The sequence below is a fragment of the Heloderma suspectum genome, chromosome 4 (genome assembly GCF_057233095.1).
Source record: "Heloderma suspectum isolate Gila_16-S chromosome 4, 16-S_ref, whole genome shotgun sequence".
NCBI lineage: Eukaryota > Metazoa > Chordata > Lepidosauria > Squamata > Helodermatidae > Heloderma > Heloderma suspectum.
The window spans coordinates 46,661,907-46,685,830 of record NC_139461.1 but is presented as its reverse complement, the minus strand read 5'-3'; the positions used below and the strand labels follow the sequence as shown (position 1 = coordinate 46,685,830).

The window sequence follows — 23,924 nt, the reverse complement described above, 5'->3', positions numbered from 1 at the left end:
CCAGCCTCCACTGTCAGATGTTGGACATAAACAGCAAGCGAGCTATTGGAGATAAACATCACCTTCATATCTTGCTTGTGAGCTTCCAGACATATTAGTGTCTGCTGTTCATAACAGAATGCTGGAATAGATAGGTATTGGTCTGATCCAGCAAGGCAACTTTTATGTTCTTATTTGGAGTGGGGGGGATTCTACTTTGTGCATAGCCCAACTGCTCACATGTGTGTCTTAGCATTAAGTATATATACAGCAGCTATTTCTGAGATATGCAACTACATTTCAGTTATACATTCTCAAACTGGATCATGTTGATCTTCCAAAATCAAGAGAAAGTCTGTATTGTCTCAGTGTAACACCATTTTATCACCATGAACTTATGACTAGACTGCTGTTTCCTCCCATCTTATTTTATAGAAGAAATGATGTTGGGAGCTTGTGTATTTCCAAAGATCACATAATGCAAAATTGATCCTTCATCCTGCAAAACCAAATCCAGCTCTCTATCCACTGTGTCCAAAAGGCATTTTAATTTTCTATTTTGCATGCATTCATTTCCATCATTGAACCTTAGCAGTACACTGGTATCTCTGTTACAAAGTGCTAGTTTTTAAAAACACTTCCTCTAACTATCTAATCTATCTAATCTCAAACCGGATGCCCTGTCTAATCTCAAGCCGGATGGATGGATGGATGGATGGATGGATGGATGGATGATAGTTCTAAGAAAGGCTACTACATATTCACCAAAGCATCTGTTCAATATTATACTCTGTAGGTAAATGAAGCACATATGATCTTCAGCACTAAGTATGCTGCTTATCCCTAAAAGCCAAGCTATTTCACAGCAAATTGTAACTTTGTCTCTGAATGTTCAAGGGCACTAAAAGAATGAGCATCTATTGACTTTGTCCTCATCTCTGGAGTTATAAACTAAAAACCAAAAAAATCAAATCCCCCAAATACTTCCCTCAAATACCCAGTTTTATGTTATTTGTTCTACACTCTTGTTTGCCCAGTTGAAAGCACAGTTTAATGTTTTCAGATTTTACTTGGATTTTTTTTTTAAAAAAAATAATAGTTCTGATCCTCTGAGTGAAGCCAGGGGTCAGTGCCAGGACAGTTGAAGCTAGGGCAAAACCTATTGAATTAGGCTTGGATCCTCAAGGAATCTGGCAGGTTGGTGCAAAACAAGTGTAGGTTTGTTGGAGCCTGTCAGAATCTGGTTTTACAGCCCACAGCCCTCTGGTGTACAGAACATGGTTTTACTGATCAAATCCATAAAACACTGACAGCTTGGCAATCCCATTGTGACCCTAAATTTGTAAATAATAGCATATATGCACCTGTAGTGCTGCTATAAAGCTGTTGTTGATTCTGATAGATGCATCACGGCTAGGGATGTCTGTCTCAGGGAAATCTGGCTCTTTTTGGGCTCGCCAGAATTCTAGGCTGTGTTCGACTAAGCTTGCATTTGTAAGTTGAGCCATGGGTTTTCCCCAAACTCCGGGGACTTTTTGCATATATATTTTTTGTATCAGCCATGATTTGCGCAAATGGAGATTTGCATCACAACAGCCTTGTTAGGTCATTTATCATTTCTATCTTAAAGATGGGAACTTGGGGCTAAGAAAGAACAGCTTCTCCCAGCCCATGCATTTAGTCTTTGCCAGAGATATGACTTGAGCTCAATAGTGCGATCCTATGCATGTTTACACAGAAATAATTCCTACTGTGCTCAGTTAGGCTTACTTCCAAATGTAGCTCTATCAACTAGGACACAGCAGAGGACTGCGTTAGAAATCTAAGTTCTTCTTTAGTATAAATTAAAATGTTGTCTTACCTAAGGGTGGTAATAACAACAACCATCTTAAGACATATATCCACATCATATTTGCCATCATATATGTATTTCTACAGAATAAGCAACAGAAGAGAATAAAAATTCGAGACAAGCATACTAAGGGAGCAATCCTGTCAAGATAGGTAGCCGCCTCTGAACTTGGAGGCAACCACCTATCCAAAGCAAGGCAGGAGAGGTATGGGGGGATCATTTTTCACTAGACAGCCATTTTCGGCTGTCTAGCTGCAGGGGGGCCGACCAGGAGAGGAAGCTGCCATACGACACATTGGATGTGTCATACGTGCAGCTCTGCTCTCCCTGCCCTAGAACGCCCCCCAGAATGCCCCTTTTCAGTCGCTCCACGCTCATCTTCTGAGCATGGAGGATGGGGTGCGGAAGAGGGGGGAGGTCAGTTTTCTGGGAACCGACCTCAGAGCACAGGCTCTGATGTCGGTTCCTGGAAAACAGCATATCCTATGGCCCTCTAGACAGCGTCTAGTGGCCATAGCATTGCTCCCTAATTTCGATTACTTCTGTTTCCTAGAGTTTCTTATAATGTTGTCATAGTTATATCAACAGCAAAAAAGCTTTATAATTGTTTATATCAATATTACATTTTTGATTCATATACTTGATGAAAACACACTAAAACTTCTCTTTTTTTTGTCTACTTTCTCATATGCAAACCATTTCTGGTAGTTTAGATGAAAGAGCTTTATGTGAAGCCTTTTTCAACTATTCTTCTTTTGGTAGACTAGTTGACCTCCAGTTTGCCACAACTGGAATTTTTGCAGCTGTTATTAAATTCCCTACTAAGTTCATATGCTCTAGTTGTGCTGCATTCTTAATTATAGTATATACATAAGGGGAACATTGATAGGGTATCTGATCCAATCATCTGATTTATGAGAGATATAATCATTTTCCCCCAAACTGTTAATTTTATTGCAGTTTTTATCTGCCAGGTGTGCATGAAATCTGCCATAGGTTTATCTCATTTCCTAATGTTGTTGTTATTGTTATTGTTATTATTATTATTATTAAATTTATTAATCGCCCATCTGGCTGGTCACCCAGCCACTCTGGGAGATGTACAACATACAATAAAACAGTTTAAAACAATAAAATTCTACAATAAAAACATTTTCTAAAATACCCTAACCCACCCCAAATGCCTGTCTGAACAACCACGTTTTTAATGCACGACGGAAACTCATTAAAGAAGGGGCATGACGGAGTTCCCTAGGGAGGGAGTTCCACAGAGTGGGGGCCACCACAGAAAAGGCCCTCTCCCTCATCCCCACCGGTCTAGCTGTCCTGGCTGATGGGACAGAGAGAAGGCCATCCGAGGCTGATCTTGTTAAGCGGCCTGTCTGGTGCTGCTGGAGGCGCTCCTTAAGATAGGCTGGGCCGGAACCATATAGGGTTTTAAAGGTCAAAACCAACACCTTGAATTTGGCCCGGAAAACAACTGGTAACCAGTGCAACTCCTTCAGCACTGGAGTGATGTGATCTTGCCGGCGGCTGCCTTTAATCAGGCGGGCTACCGCGTTCTGTACCAGCTGCAGTTTCCGAACCGTCTTCAAGGGTAACCCCACGTAGAGCGCATTACAGTAGTCTAAACGAGAGGAGACCAGGGCATGTACTACCGATGGGAGCAGATGGTCGGGAAGGAAGGGGCGCAGCCGCCGTATCAGATGGAGTTGATACAGCGCTGTCCGGCTCACAGCTGACACCTGAGCCTCCATGGACAGCTGGGAGTCCAAAATGACCCCCAAGCTGCGGACCTGGTCTTTCAAGGGTAGCCATACCCCATTCAACACCAGGTCAACATCCCCCAGCCTTCTCTTGTCTCCCACCAAAAGTACCTCGGTCTTGTCAGGGTTCAGCTTCAGCTTATTCCTCCCCATCCAGCCACTCACCATCTCCAGACATTTGAAAAGAGATTCTACAGCCAACCTTGGTGAAGATTTGAATGAGAGGTAGAGCTGCGTGTCATCCGCATATTGATGACACTGCACCCCAAACCTCCTGATGATAGCCCCCAGCGGCTTCACATAGATGTTAAATAGCATCGGGGAGAGGATGGAACCCTGTGGCACCCCACAAGTAAGTGGCCACGGGTCTGAAACCTCCTCTCCCAGTGCTACCCTCTGGTACCTGCCAGAGAGGAAGGACCGGAACCACCGCAATACGGTGGCTCCAATGCCCAACCCCTCCAGGCGGTCCAGGAGGATACCGTGGTCAATGGTATCAAAAGCTGCTGAGAGGTTGAGGAGAACAAGGAAGGAGCATTCACCCCTATCCAGAGCCCTAATGTTAAGTGTTCTTTCCCTCTAGAGTTGGTGAGTCTGTTCAGGCATGCTTAGAAAATGCAGATTTAGAAAGTACAAATTCTCCAGAAAGCAGCTAATCTACAAATCAATGATTTCCTTACTGAAGACTGTCTTTTGTTCCAGTATCTCTTCATTCTTGCTTTCCACCAGGAGGCAGCATCATGCATGAAACAGGCATGCCTCACTTTGGTTTAAACAATTGCCTTTCTTGTAAAATCATTTTTGGTAAGCATTTGGATAACTCTGATTCCCCTGCCCACCCCTTTAAGTCCTTATTACATTCAACTGATTTTGTTAAAAAAGAAAAGTAAAGTAACCTGTATTCTAATGAAGTACAGCTAACTGCGCTTATCTTGTTTGTATCCTGTTTTCTTATTAGGCTCCCTGACATTTATTAACTGTGTCAATGTGAAGTGGGGAACCAGAGTTCAAGATCTTTTCACATATGCAAAAGTTATGGCCCTTATTGTGGTAATAGCTGTGGGTCTTTATAAAATTAGCCAAGGTAAGAACATACTTACTATGAGAAAATACTAACAAAATCAAACAGCATATAGTGGAGGCTATGGTCCAGATCATTCCATAATTCTTGGCTGGTTGTTGTTGTTTTTTTCCTTCATGTGAACCATCCTTGGGTGGGTTATGCCAAAAATATAACATGAACCACCCTGCAACACTTTTCACAGTCATGGATATCTGTGCTGGTATATTATGAACTGCCAATTCCCATTATACAGTTCTCTGAGAGATCATGTGCCTGCATACCTGTGGTTGATCAAGTAGAGAACAAATAGTGACCAAAATGATAATGTGAATGAGCCCTATGGCTGCAGTGCCCAAAATGCTTGCTCCAAAATAATCCTATTGATGAAGAAATTATACTATAGATGGCCTATATCTGCATCCTGGAATCAAAGTTTCATGTGATGGATAAAATCTTTGGTCATCTCTATTTCTTCAGACATCATTCAAAAATGCCTTTTGGCAAAGATGGGCACAGAACAAACAGCTTTGCTGGAGCCACTTTCTGTACTAAACTACTACAGTAATGATCCTAGAAAATCCAAGTCCTTTCTAAGTCCAGATTCTCATGTGCATTTTTGATATGGAGCCACCAGTTCATGTGTTACCTTTGCTGGCTTTGTTGCACATTTAACTTCTGATGGGAGTGGTGTACTTGTGTGAGCAGTGTAACTCCATAAGAGAAACCTCGTGGAAGACTGCAGGCCTAATTCAACATACAGAAGGTGCTCCAAAGCTGAGTATCTCTCTTCACAGATGCTGAACTGTGATCTTCTGGGTCTTTCGTTCTGTGATATTAGGCCATCCATATGAATACACCATTTGCCTAAAGAATTTAATGTGCAAGAGATGCAATGGAGCTAAGCTATGAGTCGACCCATGGTAAAAGGAATAGGAAGTGACTTTTATGCATCATCTTCAAAAACTGAACATTCCGATTGTGCCCCTAGTTCGTGTAACCCACATATAGATTGCCTGTGTGCATAGATGTACATAATCACAGGCTTCTGACATTTCCACAGGAAAAACAGAAAACCTCAAGGAGCCATTTGAAGGTTCAACTACTGATCCCGGATTAATTGCATTTGCTCTTTACTCGGCCCTCTTTTCCTACTCTGGATGGGATACACTGAATTTCGTCACTGAAGAAATGAAAAACCCAGAAAGGTATATGCATGTCTCATATAAGGCAATTCTTGCTTTAGGTGCTTACTTTTTATGTAGGTATCAACAACTCATTTCCATATTTACTTACATGTGGACAGCTGCATATACAAATGGCTGTGGAATTCATTTTTTATATTTCCCCCTTTTGGTTTACCATTCACTCTGTCACAAATAATGTGCCAATCTGTTTGATATCCTTCTGCAGGAACTTGCCACTTTCCATCGCAATTTCAATGCCTATAGTAACTATCATTTACCTGCTGACGAATGTGGCCTACTATGTCGTGCTGGACATGCCTGCTCTGTTAGCAAGTGATGCTGTGGCAGTGGTACGTTGCAAATCATAAGTAGTTAGTGGCATCTGATGTCTAGCGCTAGGGAAAGCACCCCATGAATATCTTTCGATCAGTCTAAACCACCAATTGATCAGGGTTCTCAAACTATCCTGCAGTAAACTTCCTTAAGCCAAGGAGAAGATGATATTTATTTATTTATTATTACTATTATTATTATTTATTACATTTATATCCCCACCTTTTTTCCTCTTGCAAGGAACTCAAGGAGGCTTAAATCGTCCTCCTCTCCATTTTATCTTCACAACATCCCTGTGAGGTAGGTTAGGCTGAGAGTCAGTAGCTGGCTCAAAATCACCCACTGAGCTTCATGGATGAGTGCGGACTAGAACCCACATCTCCCAAGTCCCAGTCCAACCCTCTAACCATTACACAGCACTGTTAAATTCTCCTCAAGAACAGATACACAATACAAAAGGCAGGGAGCTTGCCTGCTGGTAATCACACTGATCCAGAGCCTAGGCAAAAGTGGATTAATGAAAACAAATGATGAAGGGTCATACATGATGGGTGAGGAGAACTGGATAAGTTACAGGCCAAATAAGGAAGAAGTGCAGGAACTGCATTTGTGTGTGTGTGTGTGTGTGTGTGTAGGTTGCATCTCCTCTCATGGCCCAACCTTCTTAAATCACCTCAGAAACAATGGGTACTTCCAGATGAGGCTTTTCTCACACCATTGCCCTGCCTCATTCACAGAATTTTACAGGGGATGTAGGTAAATATGATCTCCCCACTCACAATCCTCCAGAGTTTTCCAACTGCTTCTATCATTTTTCTTACTGTGGAATATCCATTAAGGAGAAAAGAGGATGGAATAGCTGCACAGTAACTGGTAGCTCTAGGAACCCTCAGTCTGGAAGAACCCAATGGCATCCCCTTGTTGGCTATGCTAAAAGCTAACAATGCTTCTGTCCTGGCTCCATCTAAGCGGTAAATACATTGGGTGGCATCTAGTGCTGCCATTCCACTTACGTAATTGGTGTAATGCGAGCATCAGCGGCCTCTAGTACAATGCCGAGAGCATATGCTGATGTGACAGGTTTTCCAAGGAAACCCGTCATGCTCACGTATGGTATTGACATTGTGTTAGAGGTTACTTACACCAGCACTAACAATGGCGTAAACAGAGCAGCAGTGTTGGATACTGCCCAGTGTACAGTCTTACATATTATGCTTGCTTGCAGCTTAGCCTTCATGCACCCACACTTCCCTGTATAGTCTTAGGTCTCCCACTGTTTCAATAATGGGCAAGGAACATTCCTTGGCAATGGAATTCAGAATATTAGGCAGAGGCTGAATGTGGTGGACCTGTGATTGCTGGTTTCAGGCAACCATAAAGATATGAATTATCAGTTAGCCTTCACTTAACTCTTTGGCATGGGTTGTAAATCCTAATAATAGTTTAGATTTGGAGCCAGTATCGAGAACTGGACATCAAATTGAGGGTTACCCAGTTTGATTAGAAGACAATCTAGGATGTTTTGGTTACACACCTAGAATGGCAATTTATGCATATAGCAACAGATGTTTTCAATTATACTCATCAATTTGTGATGAGTATAATTTTGAAGCAAAATTGCCAGTTATTATTTATTTATTTATTTATTTATTACATTTATATTCTGCCTTTTTTCCTCCAAGGAACTCAAGGCGGCGTACATAATCCTCCTCATCCTCCTCATCCATTTTATCTTCACAACCACCCTGTGAGGTGGGTTGGGCTGAGAGTCTGTGACTGGCCCAAAGTCACCCAGTGAGCTTCCATGGCCAAGTGGGGGCTAGAACCCGGATCTCCCGACTCCCAGTCCAGCACTCTAGCCACTACACCACACTGGCTCTCAGTTAGTACTAAGAGAGTCAATTATGCAAATAGGACATACTCTCATGCGTCTTCTGGCTTCTGAAGCTTGGGGGGGGCGTTGTGGGGGGGGCAGAAATTGACATATTTGTCAGGTATAGCTGGGAGCTATATATGTGCAGGAGCAGTGGTCAAGAACTGACAAACTGGGAACTAGATAGGCAGCTGTGGCAGTCTGTCTTCAGAGATTACCCCTAGTATCTTTGCTAAATATTCAAATGTGTTTTTTTAAGCCAACAAATTAACACAAGGCTATAAGTCATATTTGTCTATGCACTTGTGAGTAGAACACATACTCCATTGTCAGGAGAGGTTAAATAAATGGGTGAATTGGGGGCATGGCATGTATGGATCGAGGGAGGCTTTGGAACTGCAGGATCCAAAGCCCAAAACTCTCCCAGTCCCCCCAAATGCCCCAAACATGAGCAGCGGGGAGAGAGATTTTTCACAGCCCTGGTGCTGCTGTAAATAATTTCCTTCCCATTGCTTGCATCCCAATCCTTGCATCCTGCTCACACTGGCAGAATGGAAGATGTGGTGGGGACATGGCATGAGCAGATTCCCTGCACTATTCTCTCTCTTCCATTCTGGCAGCATGAGCCCAGCAGGGCTTTGGAATTGGTGGCCCATTTACTTTTGGAGCGTCTGTCCACACTCTGTTGCTCTGCCTGTTTACCAATGATGAGTTACTCTTGTCATCGACCTGCCTCCAGACCCCTTTTTAATCACTCCCTAACACTCATTCACTGGCAATTTAGCCGTATTGTGATGGATAACTAAAATATTATTCGCTTGGCTTTTCAAAAGCTTTTTCAAGATGATGGTGATCATTGTTGCCAAAAATGGCCTAGAATGACTTTGTGCTTGAGCTGTAAATTTCCATGACAGTTGGCTGACATTGTGAAATGAACTGAATGAGCCTTTTCTTTCTTTCTTTCTTTCTTTTTCTTTCTTTCTTTCTTTCTCTCTCTCTTTCTCTCTCTCTCTCTCTCTCTCTCTCTTTCTTTCTTTCTTTCTTTCTTTTTTCCCTATTGCAGACGTTTGGTAATGAAACTCTTAGCCATGCTAAGTGGATCATTCCTATTGCAGTGGCTATGTCTTGTTATGGAGGATTAAACTCATCAATTATCGCAGCTTCCAGGTATGAGACATTAAGAAGCTTGCACTGTGCAGATGAAGTCAGTAGCATTTTGTAATAAGTAATTTCACTGAATAATGCATCATACTGCTATTTAGTAAACCTTATTTTGTCATTCTTTCCCTTCTAAGCTACATGGTTAGAAGATTTTGATCCCCCCCCCAACCACATCAGCAAGATTTTTAAAATGGCAGCAACATACAGTATAATGTTACTTAGGGTACAATCCTATGGCTGCTAGACAGCAGCTGGACAGCCATAGGATTATTTGGTTTTCAGGAACCGGCTTCAGAGCCCACACTTTGAGGTCGGTTCCCAGAAAACCGCCTCCCCCCCCTCATAGGCAGCATGGATCGTCCCAGACTCCACACTCATAACAGCAGCACAGAGCAGGAGGAAGGGGACCTTGGAAGGGCCGGTACAATGCTTCCTATGCAGTGTCCAGCCACCACCACCACCCCCTCACTCCAAACCACTGGGGCTAGACAGCCGAAATAATCTGTTTAGCCGCAAATGCAGGGCGGCTGGAGCACGGAAGCAAAGATCCCCTCCACACTCCGCCCACCCTGCATTGGATAGGCGGTCACCTCTGAGTTAGATTGGATAGGCTGAGGCAGCTGCCTATCCACATGGGATTTCACCCTCCAGGAGTGTTAACGGGGGGTGCATCTAGATGGAGGACTCAGAACCAACACTGAAATGGCCTTGTGCAGCTAGCTATTCCATCTTTTTTCCTTAATGGTTTTTTTTTTTCTGGTAAGAAAAAGGCTGGAAGAAGAGGTGGGAAAACACGGGAGGGCTACCAATGGAAGACACTATCATCTGGATTTCCCATAAAATACAGTGAATAAGTCAGTGCAATTGCACAGTAAAAGCCATGTCTGGAAGCATCCAGAGTCAACCGCTATATCTGGAATTTTATGATGAGCCTAGCTAATTTTAGGCACTTTCTAACAGGGGTGGGCGGAAGGTAAATTAGGATCAACTGGTAGATCTCTGGGTGATTCTCAGTCAATTGGGAAGCGTTTTTGACTCTCAATTGTCTAAAATAGCAACAACAAAAACACTTCCTTCTAATTAGATTGCTGAAAAAGAAGGCTTGGGGGGAAACCAGGAGTGGATTTGTGGCTGTAAGGACTTGAGAGCTTGATTCTGGCACTGATCACAAATTTCTGGGCTGAGTGTATGCTCAGAGGTACCCTGTTCTTGAGCTACTATTTTGGACCTGGCTCTGGTTGATGGATCTCAGGGTGCTAGTAAAAAAACAAATTAGATCCCTCAAGCCTGACTTCTGCCCACTCCTGCTTTATAATGATGATGATATTAGGTTTAATTTATTTGCACACGTGTACAGAAGTAAATTATTTGAGGATGCAATGCATATTTGTCTTAACTTTTAGGATTCCAAAGTATGAGTTACCAATGTCATCCCTTTGGGTGCTCCCAGACAAGGCTTGTAGAGTGCCATTGCCCTGCTTTTTTCATGGAATTTTATAGGGGGTGTGTGTCCAGACGATGACATCTTCCACTCATGACTGTCCCGTGTTTTCCCACTGCTTTTTCCATCTTTTTTTTTGCTGTGGAAAATCTGCTAAGGTTAAGGATGGGTGGTGAGACAGAATTGCTGCACAATGCCTTCTGGGTGATGACTCTAGGAGCCCTCTATCTGGAAGCACCCTATTTTCCCAAAAGTATTGCTCCCTACCAGTTCGGCAAGATACCCCCAAATGAATATAAATATGGTCAAAGAGGAGCATGTGTGTACTAAAGCAAACAAGCTATGAACACTGGCACTCTCCACACACCTAGCATGGAAGATCAGTCCTCGTTTGAAACCAAGCAGCTTTTTAGGACACAATCCTATGGCCGCTAGACAGCAGCTAGACAGCCACAGGATTTTTCATTTTCTGGGAACCAAGCTTGGAATCAGCACTCCAAGCTCAGTTCCCAGAAAACTGCTTCTCCGTCGCTCCCCCGCACACACACCACCACTTTGTAGGCGGTGCAGTTTGTCCCCAGCTCCACACTTGGAACAGCAGCACAGAGCGGGATAAAGGGGTTCCTGGACGCAGGGAGGGGAGGGGATGTCCTCCCCCCACACACACACACACACACTCTGAGGCGCCCCAGCTAGACAGGTGAAATCGGCCATCTAGCCGCAAATGCAGGGTGGCCAGAGCATGGAAGAGAAGATCCTCTCCACACTCCACCCACCCTGCATTGGATAGTCGATCACCTCCGAGTTTGGAGGCGGCCAACTATCCCCATAAGATTGCACCTTTAATGACTCTTATTCACCAGAGCTAAATGGAACCTCCATGTTTAGAGGCAGTACAATTCTAAATGGCAATTCCTGGAGGGCAACAGTGACCAGGTTCGCATGATCATGGAGGGAAAACAAGCCACGGCAAATTATTTTCCCTCCCCGCACATGCCAGTCATGAGCTGCCTAACTGGCATAACTACCCTCACCGGGCACGGGTTGTCATAAACCCAGCACATGTGGGGAGGGAAAATAAGCTGTGCTAGCTCCATGATCACGCAAACTGGCCCAGTGTGTGGGGGGAGGGGTGCTACAGCCTTCATGCCCTGATGGTGGGCTTTGAAGAGCCATTTGCTTGGTGCTTGGGAAACAGAATGCTGGACCAGATGGGTTCTCTGGTCCGATCAAACAGGGCACTTCTGTTCTTATGAAGACCAGTTCACACCATCTAAAATTAGCCCAGAGAGACTAATTGCATCACAAAAGCAGGCTGGCTCTACCATTAGGCAAAGTGAAGCAGTCACATTAGGCAGCAGATGCCAGGGGGCAGGGAGCAGAAGTGAGGTGCTAGAGCTATATATACCATACAGCCTACCCTGAGCCCCCAAAGCTAGCCTTCTCCCCTTGGGTGAAGTGGAGAATGCTGTTCCCTTACTAGTGTTGATTCAGGCTCTCTTCACACCTGGCATTTTATCCCACTACAAACCATTCCTTTTGATTCCAGATTGTTTCCGGGATTTACACTGGCCCTGTATACAGGCATCTCTCATAGTGTGTCCCTCTGCTCTATACCTTTTCATGGCTGGGCGGAGCTGCATGGAACAATCAGGACAGAAGGGGGCTGCTGGCCCCATGCCCCTCCCCTCCCCTGATGATTGGTTCCTGTAACATGATTCATGGCTCCTCCCGTCCCTCCACTCCTCCACAGCAGGAGGGAAGTTGGAAGCCCTTCTAGTGACCGGGATAGTGGGCTATGGGAACTGGTCCCTTGCCCCCCTCCTTCCTCTAACTTTGTGGCAAGGGAGAGAGAGTCTTCTCAGTGGCTTACCCCGAGGTTGCTGGCGCTGCTAGTTTTTCTCTGCTAAATATGTCAGTGTGTGATGGAATTAAATGCAATATATTGCTTGCACTACTGAGTCTGAAGGGTATACTGAACTACAGAAGTAAGAAATCCACAAACAGACTTGTATACAGTCAATGCATCAAGCCATCCCTAGTAGCCTCCACCCCCCGGCAACTGCTTCATGGGGGACACCTTCTTCATTAGACCTGGCTTGCTTCCCCCCACCCCATGCTATTGTTGCCTTTCCCCCTTATGTGGGCTTCCCAATGACCCTGCAAGGTGGGCTACGAGAAGAGATAGTGGCTAGCTTTCTCTCCCCCACCCCTGTTGTTGCTCTTCCCCCTTATTCTGGCTTCCCAACAACCTTACAAGGTGGACTAGGAGAAGAGATAGCGGCTGGCTAGGTGAGAGGGAGTACTATGGAAAACCACCTCAGCATTACTGCCTTATCTAAAACAACTCCACACCCCAAAAGGAAACCATTAAAAATGACCATTCCAAGCTCTGCCTGATGAATTTATTCAGGGGAGGAGAAAAGGCACTCTTAATACCCATTGAAATCCTAACTGTCAAGCCTTTCCTTTGCATGGCTGAGAAGGGAGACTCCCCCATCCACCCTGGGAGGAAAAAAGCCCATCAATCTGGTGAGCAAAAGGGAGAAGAAGCAGTCAGTGAAGTCAATGGGAGGGGGAGATTCAAAGTAAATGCATTGAAGGGGGTGGGAGACCTTGACTGCTACTCTAAGTAGACTTAAAGTGCACTCATAAGTATGCCTACTCAGAAGCAAGCCACACAGATATCAGTGGCACTTACTCCCAGGATAGAAAAGCCTTACAGCCAATGAGTTTACTCAGAAGTAAGCATTGCTGTGTTCAGGGGATCTTGGAGAAGCATTTGGGATGGTTAACCACTTTACACTTCAAGCGCCCATAGTAGAATGGGAGAGAGACAGAAACAGTCACTGGAAGCATGGTCAGTGACCTGCCCCCCCCCCCCGATCTGTTGTCATGAAAATGTTATTCGACACCTCCCAGCAACACGCCTAGCACATGCCCACACAAAGTGGGACAAAGCACTAAAGGGGAAATACACAGGGGGGAAATGGCGATTTCAATTGCAAGCACAGAAAATGCTGGGTTTTCCCCTTTCTCAGAAGAGTATGTGAAGAGGGAAGGGAAGTTGTGAGACAGTAGCAGGAGAGCAGCGTTGTTGTTTAAAGTTCCCATGAAAAGCAGTGATTAAAGAAGAATGAGCCTGCTGGGAAAAAAAAAAAAAAAGGTGTGAAGAGAGCCTCAATTGCTAGACTGGTTAGTTTCTGAAAATGGAATTGAGTTTGGGAAGGCAGCACAATTGGGTTTGGGGAGGGGGTTTTGTACTTTGCCTCAAGCAGAACAGTGTCTTGGGCCAGCACTGAACAAAAAAGGAATGATTCACTTTTAGCCAGTTTTAAGTAGAAAACATTACAATTCTTTTCATGCCCTGAAAATGCCTCTGGCTGTATGACAATACACTCAAAGCCAATTTGGGCAATACTAATTAACCCTGCATCCTAGTCAAAAGTGTATCTCCCCGGCCCTTTCAGGCTAATGTTTATCCTCTGGCACGATGGCAACAAATTACTCTGGAAGCTTTTTAGGAATATCATCCATTATTCATGGTTGCTGCTTGGACTGGCATAAAAAAGATATCTGGCATGGGGAGACCTTTTCTTGCCAAGCTGCTCCACCTGGCGATAGGGGTCATCACAAGACTGGAACTCCTGTCTTGAACATCTCACTTATTTGCACAAGTGGCAACACATGTACATCAGCTTCAGAATGGATCCTAATCATCTGTATTTTGTGTGTTTGGGCATGGCTGTTGCAGCAACCTGTTACTTAAGTGAGACGTTCAAGGCGATACTTTCTGTAGGGTTAGGGATTCACGTCTCAGTCCTAAAAGGAGCTGGAACTCTGATTTTGCTAGCTGAGCTCAGGACGGTACAGAAGGCTGCTGCATCCTTAGTCTAGGGGCTGTGTAGAGCTGTGTGGTGTGCGCCTTTGCTTCCTACACAATATATATTTCGGCTCATGCATGTATTCTTGGATGATACTCCAGAAGCAACTCTACATTCCCTCAGAACCACAAAGAAGAGATGAAAAGCAGCTGCCCGACTGAGAGATTTATCAATCTTTCCATGAAATTAGAAAGGTGTTTTCAAGAAAAACGTGTTCAGAACTTTTCAGTCACTCATGCCACAGGAGGTTTCTGACGGGTTGAAGAAATATGGCAAATAGCCTTAGATATTTTCAGTGGTAAATACTCCATTGCAAATTTTTAATAACACGGTGGTCATTCTGTACTCCAACAGTGGTTGGTCAGCAGCATAGAATCAATATGAGAGAGGAAAGTATTCGGAAACACATTGCCACCTGGTGGTCTGTTTTAGTCATCCACTTTCACAAATCCTTTATTGCCATGCGTAACTCGACTTACACCAAGCATACTGGTGGTCTGAGCAAATTGTGTCCAGTATAAGAAGGGTGAACAGAATAAGCTATTGCCTTTTCATCATTATCTATTACAAAGGATTCCCTGCACCAATAGGAGGGGGTGGCGTTGGAAAGAGATAGTGGCCCTTTGCTCTGCTGGTGTAACAAGTTGTGGAATGAAAAGAAATGCACCCCCTGCCATCTTACAATGGGCTATATCCAATGGTACTCCTACTTAGAGCAGACCCATTGAAATGAATGGGATTTAAGTTAGACTAACATTGGATACAACCCAATATTGTAAAGCGTCTTGCTGAGACGTATGGGCATGTTGCTTTATTCCTCCATCCTGCCCATGAAACACGGGCAAAGTTAAATTACACATATTATTCGTACATCATGCTTAAACAGTGGCATCCATTCCTTATGAATCAGCCCATAGCCATTGCTATCTATAAGGAAAGATTGTAGTGTGGATGTCTTATTAAGCTAGAATTTTTCCATCTGCACTGGCTACCAGTCACTTCCCCAGCCCAACTAAAAGTGCTAGTATTAATGTTTAAAGACCTAAATGGTTGAGGCCAGGTTACCAAAAGATAGTACTCCACCCACATATATTTTATTTATTTGTTTGTTTTATCCTGTTTATATCCCACCTTAAATCCAGGGGGCGGGGGGAATACTATAACAACATATACTCACCCAGACCTTATGATTATCTCTAGTTCAGGGTGCAATGGGTGGCTACTAGAGCTGTGCACCGCTTAGGCCTGAGGCCCAAACCCCGAGGCAAAGCGGGCCACCGCTTCGGGCCACTTTGTGCCCCTCCAAGGCGAAGCGGAGGGGGCACAAAGCAGCCCGGAGCGGGTCGGGGGCTCACTGAAGCGCTCGGTACACTTCAGAGTTTCAGCCCCCAGCCCAGCCTGCCCCCCGGTGCCTCCAGGTCCTTACCTGAGCCGCCTTCTCTGCTGCCATGCCACCACCTTCTCTGCCGCCTTCACCACCATCTCCTGAGGCCTGGATGTGCGGTGACTGATCTTCTTCCAGGAAGTTGCCATTTTTAAAATGGCAACTTCCTGGAACTTCCAGGAGGTCACCATTTTTAAAATGGCAACTCCCTGGAAGAAGACCAGTTGCTGTGCGTCCAGGCCTCAGGAGATGGCAGTGGCGAAGAAGATGAAGATGGCGAAGGTGGTGGCAGCAAAGAAGAAGATGGCAGCGAAGAAGAAGAAGAAGGCGGTGGTGCAATGGAGAAGGCAGCGGCGCAGCGGCAGAGGAGGAGGTGGCCCAGGTAAGGAGCTGGGGGGTTGTGTGGGGGCATCAAGGGGGGACCCAAAGTGGGGTTCACCATCCAAATCCTGCTTCGGGTTTGGGGCCGAAGTGGGCCAGGGCACCCCCGAATCTGCCAAGTTGGATCGGGCCCACCTCAGGAGCCACAAAGCGGCTTCCGAGTTGGATCGGAGAAGCCACAAAGTGACTTCCGAGTTGGAGCAGCTCCTTCACAGCCCTAGTGGCTACCAGAGAGAAGGCCTTTTTGGTGGCAGCACCCAAGTTGTAGAATACCCTCCCAAAAGAGGCTTGCCTGGTGCTCATGCTATGGTCTTTTCAGCACCAGATGAAGACTTATTTTCCTGGGAATTTTAATCATCAGACTTTTCAGAGCCTTTAGCTCTTCTGTATTAACATTTTGCTGCTCGTGGTTTTATTTAATTGACATCATGGTGTCACTTCAGGATATAATCAGATTGTCCACTGATAAGACTTTGTTCACCTTGTGCTAGGCTTTTTTATGTTGGAGCCCGAGAAGGACACCTCCCTAATAGCCTGAGTTTGATTCATGTAAAATGTTTCACACCTGTTCCTGCTCTTCTTTTTAACGTAAGTAATTGCAAGGCATAAGAAAACAAAGTGCTGGGACTTTAACATGGATATATTTATATGCACACCTACATTTATATTGTGTTTGTTTTGAAACTTACATTAATTATATGCTCAGTTCTCGCTAATGCTTCATAGGGCTTTTCTACATGATGCTTTTTACCCCACACTTTATTGAGGTTTCTGCTTCCAGATTCTTTGTGGGATTAAGATCAGCTCCTTTACACATGTCTTTTTCTGCGGGTTTTCTTTCTCTGCTTTTCTATATGTTCCATTAGAGAACCACTAGGTGGCGGTTTGGTATAGTGGATTTGGGCAAATACACTAGGGTTTCAAGCAGCCATTCAGGGATATACCAAACTTTCCTTGTTAGGAAAAAAACGCAGACGCTAAAATGGTTGCAAAGCACGGGAGAGACCCTGGAGAATAATGACATTGTGTAAAGCACCCGCAAACTACCATGACTGTGGAATCACAAGCACACAATAAATGTCTCATGTAGAAAGGCTCACAAACTGAGCCAAGCAAATAGAACCTGTGCTAATTGAGGGCTTCTCTACACCAGCAATTTATTACATGCTCATGATTGGCCACTCATGGAAGTTTGCTGGTCTATTACATGATGTCATCGACATCCAGGGCCCCTCCTGTGCTTTTTCAGGTATTTCCTTGCTGAAAAAAAACAGACTAAATCAGGTCTTTAAAAAATATACGCAGAATTGGTAGCGTGCAATGCTGCCGTAGCACTATATTTCAGCCACTAGATGGCGGTATCTAAAGGAAAACATAGGAAAAGTGCCAAAACAGAAAGTTTCATTTCGAACCAACATGGTCACCCGTGCCCGCCCTTGTAATGTGATCCCACAAAGAGTCTGGGAGCAGAAAGCCTTGATAAGGCAGCAGGATTTTCCATTAATGTGGGGAAGCCCTAAACCTATTTAGTTAGTTAAAGCACAATTCTATATATGCCAAATCAGAAGTAAGCCCCATTGAGTTCAATGGGAATTACTCCCAGGTAAGTGTGTATAGATAGGATTACAGCCTAAGTTAGTTAGCAGTTAGTTAGTTAGTTAGTTAGTAGATTTACACCCTGCCTTTCAATCAAATGATTCTCAAGATGGCTTACAAGAAACAGCTTATAATAATACAAAAAACTCCATACCTCACAGATACACAATCCAGCAGTTCTTAGTTTTCTGGCTAATGGAATGGGGCCAGGGAGGTGTTTCCCTTTGGTTTGACAGTCTGAGGGTAACTGGGTGGGCTGAGTGTTCTTTCTGGCAGGGAGGAGGGAGGCAACCTGCTCCTTCTCTGGCTGATGGGTATGGCCAGGCTTGTCATCCCCTGGCCATGTTCTTCGTGGGACATAGGATGTGCAGCCTTTCTGAGTCTCCTGGCCAATGGCAGAAGGCATTGTGTGCTCTTTTCAGTTCTGCAGTCCCAGGGCAACTGAGGGCTAAGTGACATGAAGGGAGCAATCCTATATCTCCCAAACAGCATCAGAGTGGGCATATGATAGTTCAGTTTCCTGGCTCCAAGGTTGGAGGCAGGAAACCGTACTCCCCCCCCCGCTCCCCCTCCCAGCTGGCACAGAGAGGACTGTGACGGCTACCTCTCCGCACTCAGAAAACGGTGCGTGGAGATGGGGAAAAGGGGGTGTTCCCATGGGCAGGGAGGGAAGAGACCGGAGCGGCTGTGATGTGACATATCCTATGCCCACCCCAGCCTCCTTCCCTCCTCCTCCGAAGCATCACCACTAGATGGGGGAAATCACTCATCTAGCAGAAATTCAGAGCAGCTGGAGTGCAGAGGTGAATCGCCTCTGCTGTCCTCCCGCCCTGCATTGGACGCTCCGCAGACTCCGAGTTCCGAGGCTGTGGATAATCCATATAGGATTGCACACTAAACGTGTAGAGTGAAGTGGATCCTAACTGTTTTTATACTTTAGTGTAAGCACGCAGGGCCCCCAATCTGGATTGGGATCACCGCACACAGGTAAAAGGGGGTAAAACTTCCCCCTCCCATCCCCCACTCTCAATTGCAGGAGCTAAAGAAAGAAAAAAATCACTTCCCTTCCCTTGGAGAAAACTTGCAATTTTTTTTCTTTATCCCCTGTGTCCAGGAGAGGGGGGCAAGCAGCTGGGTAGAAAGGTTTAAAACTTCCCTACCTGCATGCGGTAGTTGAAATCTGATTCAGGGCCCCATGCACTTACACTAAAGTAAAAAATAGGATCAGCTACAAGCTACGCATTTTTAATGTATTACATTTCTATACTTCCCAATAGCTGAAGCTCTCTGGGAGGTGCAGAAAAATTAGTGTAGAATGTTGTTTAGCCCTCAGATGAAGGCTAAGGCAGAGTGCCTTGTTATGTTCATAGAATCATAGAATAGTAGGGTTGGAAGGGGCCTACAAGGCCATCGAGTCCAACCCCCTGCTCAATGCAAGAATCCAAGTCAAAGCATCCCTGACAGATGGCTGTCCAGCCTCGTCTTGAACACCTCCAGTGTGGGAGAGCCCACTACTTCCCTAGGTAATGGGTTCCATCGTCATATTGCTCTAACAGTCAGGAAGTTTTTCCTGATGTTCAGCCGGAATCCGGCTTCCTGTCACTTGAGCCCATGATTCTGTGTCCTGCACTCTGGGATGACCGAGAAGAGATCCTGGCCTTCCTCTCTGTGACAACCTTTCAAGTACTTGAAGAGCGCTATCATCTCTTCCCTCAGCCTTCTCTTCTCAAGGCTAAACATGCCCAGTTCTTTCAGTCTCTCCTCATAGGGCTTTGTTTCCAGTCCCCTGATCATCTTTGTTGCCCTCCTCTGAACACTCTCCAGTTTGTCTGCATCCTTCTTAAAGTGTGGTGTCCAGAACTGGACACAGTACTCAAGATGTGGCCTAACCAGTGCTGAGTAGAGGGGAACTAGTACTTCATGTGATTTGGAAACTATACTTCTATGAATGCAGCCCAAAATAGCATTTGCTTTTTTTGCAGCCACATCACATTGTTGACTCATATTCAGCTTGTGATCTATAACAATTCCAAGATACTTCTGGCTTGTAGTATTGTTGAGCCAAGTATCCCCCATCTTGTAACTGTGCATTTGGTTTCTTTTTCCTAGGTGCAGAACGTGGCATTTATCCCTATTAAATTTCATTCTGTTGTTTTCAGCCCAGCACTCCAGCCTATCAAGATCACTTTGAATTTTGTTTCTGGCTTCCAGGGTATTAGCTATCCTGCCCAATTTTGTGTCATCTGAAAATTTGACCAGCATTCCCTGCACCTTCTCATCCAAGTCATTAATAAAAATGTTGATGAGCACTAGGCCCAGGACTGAGCCCTGCAGTACCCCGCTGGTTACCTCTCCCCAGTTTGAGATGATCCCATTGATAAGCCCTCTTTGAGTCCGATTCTGTAGCCAACTGTGGATCCACTTGATAGTTATTTCATCTAGCCCAGTTTTAGCTAGTTTGCTAATCAGGACAGCATGGGGCACTTTGTCGAAAGCTCTGCTGAAGTCGAGATATATTATGTCTACAGCATTCCCACAGTCCACAAGGGAGGTTACCTGATCAAAAAATGAGATCAGATTAGTCTGGCAGGATTTGTTCTTGACAAATCCAGGTTGGCTTCGAGTAATCACTGCATTGTTTTCAATGTGCTTACAGACCGATCGCTTTATTATCTGCTCCAGAATTTTCCCAGGGTTCACAAGTAGTAACACACCCATTAATAAGGGTGTACAGTAGCTTTTAGACAGGTATGCATTTCCCCTCCCTACCATACAGTTCTGAAGGGGATCACATCAGCTAGATTGTATCTCGATGCACATCCGCATCCAAGCCCCATCTGTTGGGCACTGTATATGCAGCTGCTGATCAAGAGCAATGAACTATGCATACAGCCCTGTCTGCCGGATGTAGGCATCTAGCTAAGGCATCTGCATGTACAGCAACCTGTTGTGCATGCAGATTCTGATCTAGCAAGTGGACCTGGATCTGGAGCATGCTTCTGTCTACTGATTGATGTTGCTGGATTGGGGTAATTATAGCCATATCACAGATTGTCATACAACAGTAGGAAAAGGAAACAAATTGTGGCCAAGGAGGGGGGAAAAAACAATCAAGCAGGTTTTTTAGGCAAGGCATTTGTTGTGTATAGTCTATTATTAAGCCTGTATTTAAAATATCTACTTAGATTTTCCCTCCTTGCCTTTATACTTCTCTTTTTTGTTTTATTTCTCTGTAGGGTTTAATGACTTTGATTTATCTTCTTGTGGAAGATGTCTTTCTCCTGATTAATTACTATTGCTTCAGCTATTGGTTCTTTGTTGGGTTATCCATTGCAGGACTAATATATTTAAGATATACCCAGCCAGATATGCCAAGGCCCATTAAAGTAAGTAAATAACAGAATTAAAGCTTAAATTTGTGAGTGTGTGTGTGCATGTGCATTATAGCTTTTCATTAAGAACGTACAGACACTTCTACTGTAAAGTCATATTTTCTCCTGATTAAAATCCCTTTAAACTGAAGAGGAAACTAAACAGATCTTTCTGATATCCATCTTCCACCTACAGAATACAGTTCAGGATTGGGGCCAGAGTCACATTTCCTGGAGAGTGTCTGACCATGCTGTATACATTTTTTGAGCCAAAAGTGTATTTATGTATCGTTTGGAAGCTGCTTTGAAATTAGTGCTGCTGCCATCACTGTGCTACCTGGCACCGTTGGGAATGCTGTGGTGATTGCTAGTGAACCAACCACTGAATTATTTTTATTTTTAATTTCCCCTCCCTAGAATTTACATAAGTTGGGGAGGGACTTGACCTTGGCTTGCCAGGTGTGGCAACAGCAAGGAATCAACAACTTCAAAGGAATTATGGGGCAGAAACAGATCTTCTGTTCTCCAAGTGAGGGATGGGCAGACTTTAGGCTTGCAGGATCTACTTGGCTTTTCACTAGAACCCCGAGGCCCACCAGTTGGAGAAAGGAGAAAAATAGTGGCTTAGGTAGGTGGACATTGAATTGTGGAACAAGGGTGCCAGAACTGGAACTTGCACACAATTCTTTTCATGTACAAATCTACTCCCATTTTCCCCTAAGCTTTCTTGATTCCAGCAGCCTAATTTTGGAAAGAAATAAGGCTTTTGTTGTTGCTATTGTTAAACCATGGGTAGCCAGAAACCCTGCCTGACTTACTGTAAATCATCTGGAGATCTATCAGTAGATCCTGATCTACTTTCTGCCAGTCTCTGCTCTAAGCAAAAAGCAAACAAATGTAGCTTCTTAGAGAGCAATCCTATGGGAGTCTAGCCAAATGACAAGATCAGAGCCCATCCGTCCAAAGCCTGGGTGGGCTCTTGCCAGCAGGGCGGGAAGAGCGATGGAGGCTATTTTTGCCTCTCCATCTTTGTCTAAGTATTTTTTGTTAGACAGGTTCAGTGGCCCATCTAACTTGTTCATTCTGCTGGGGCTGGGGGCTGAGAGGCTATTGGATCCACAGTCTCTCCCATACCCACCTCTGGCCTGCCTCCAACACACCCTTTTCCTCGATTCCCTGAGGTCTGAGTCCCGACCGCGGGAAAGGGAGCCACCACTCATTTCTGGAATGGGACTGGTCAGCCGAGCTCATAGAAGGGAACTCCACTGACCTGTCCTGATCTGGAAATGTTTCTCCTCATTTCTGGGCTTGCTTTAGGCATTGCTAAGTCCCCACTGGGCTAGCAGTGGGTCCTGCTGGTGCAATGGAAAGAGTGGAAGTGCAGCAGCAGTATTGGATACTGCCCAATGTGTTTCAGACACTGAAAACCCAAGAAGTTATCCACTTAGGAAATTTCACTAGGATGGTCTTCTACCAGGTATATAATTTTCCCTATGTTTATCTTGCAATTTTGTGACATAAAAATAAGACATGGTGGCCTCTTCAACATTTATCCTCAAAATTTTGTGATCAGATACATGTAAGTTCCATTTAGGTATCACGGCTGCTAGTCACTGACTGTATTCATACACTAGATAAATACTAGTGACTGGCTGGGGAATGCTGGGAGTTGCAGGATTTTTTTCTGTCTAAAAATGCATAGGATTGGGCCCTAAATGAATAGTCTTTCTTGTGTCTAACAGAAACTAATATACTGCAAAGCAAGTCAGCAGCTATAGGAATGCTTGCATAAAATAGTGGGGTTTGGGGTGTGATATCATGCAACAATTTTTCTGCAATATTTCCTTTCACTTGAATTCATCTTTTTGTATTTGCAGCTCAGCCTCTTCTTCCCCATTATATACTGCATATGCACCCTTTTCCTAATTATAGTTCCACTCTACAGTGATACAATAAATTCCATTATTGGAATTGGTATAGCACTCTCTGGAATTCCTGCTTATTTTTTGGGAGTCTATTTACCAGTTGAAAAGAGACCTCGGTATCTTCAGTGGCTTTCTGGTAAGAAACACAGATTTTATTTATTTTAAAAATGTATATCCTCTTCTGTCATTTCATTAGTGTTTTAAAATATTCCTGTATGCCTTCCACAGCCTGATGTCCTCCAGATGTGTGGGATCACAACTCCCATCATTCCCAGTCAGCATAGCCAATGGCCAGGAGGGCACTAGGCTGGGGAAGGCTGCCATATACATATATTGTATGTGAAAATGATTGAAACAACAACTAGATTAAAAATGTTTATTCCAACTGTTACTAGTCATCTAGTGATACTGGTATGTCTCATTATACCAGGGGTGGGCAACCTGTGGCTCTACGGCCGCGTGTGGCCCTCAGCCCAACTTCATGCGGCCCTCAGCCTCATTCCAAAAGCCCTATGCATGTGATCAGTTCAGAGCTTTAGAAAGAGTGATTTGTCCCTTCCCTGGCAGCTCCTGGGTGGGATAGGAGAGATAGAAATGGCAGAAAGAGATAGAAGGAGATGGCAGAAAGAGAGGGAAACAGGAGTGGTAGAAAGAGAGAGAAAAGGAGCAGTAGAAATGGAAAAGGGGTGACCTACCCACTTTTTACTCCTGTCTTGCCCATATCTGGTTTC

The 23,924-nt window shown here is 44.6% G+C and overlaps 2 protein-coding genes across 7 annotated transcripts in view; one reads left to right on the top strand and one right to left on the bottom strand.

Annotated features, from left to right (window-relative positions):
- LOC146346798 (uncharacterized) overlaps window positions 1-23,924 on the bottom strand; it is a 257,087-nt gene that overhangs the window by 207,336 nt on the left and 25,827 nt on the right. The gene's annotated exons all lie outside the window — the stretch shown is intronic.
- Window positions 1-23,924, top strand: part of LOC146346799 (Y+L amino acid transporter 2-like) — a 41,295-nt gene that overhangs the window by 16,763 nt on the left and 608 nt on the right. The window contains exons 3-9 of the mRNA XM_084849180.1: window positions 4,556-4,681; window positions 5,721-5,865; window positions 6,071-6,194; window positions 9,114-9,217; window positions 16,793-16,889; window positions 21,134-21,283; window positions 23,146-23,329. Coding sequence (XP_084705306.1) covers window positions 4,556-4,681; window positions 5,721-5,865; window positions 6,071-6,194; window positions 9,114-9,217; window positions 16,793-16,889; window positions 21,134-21,283; window positions 23,146-23,329 — 930 coding nt within the window. The remainder of the gene's footprint in view (window positions 1-4,555; window positions 4,682-5,720; window positions 5,866-6,070; window positions 6,195-9,113; window positions 9,218-16,792; window positions 16,890-21,133; window positions 21,284-23,145; window positions 23,330-23,924) is intronic.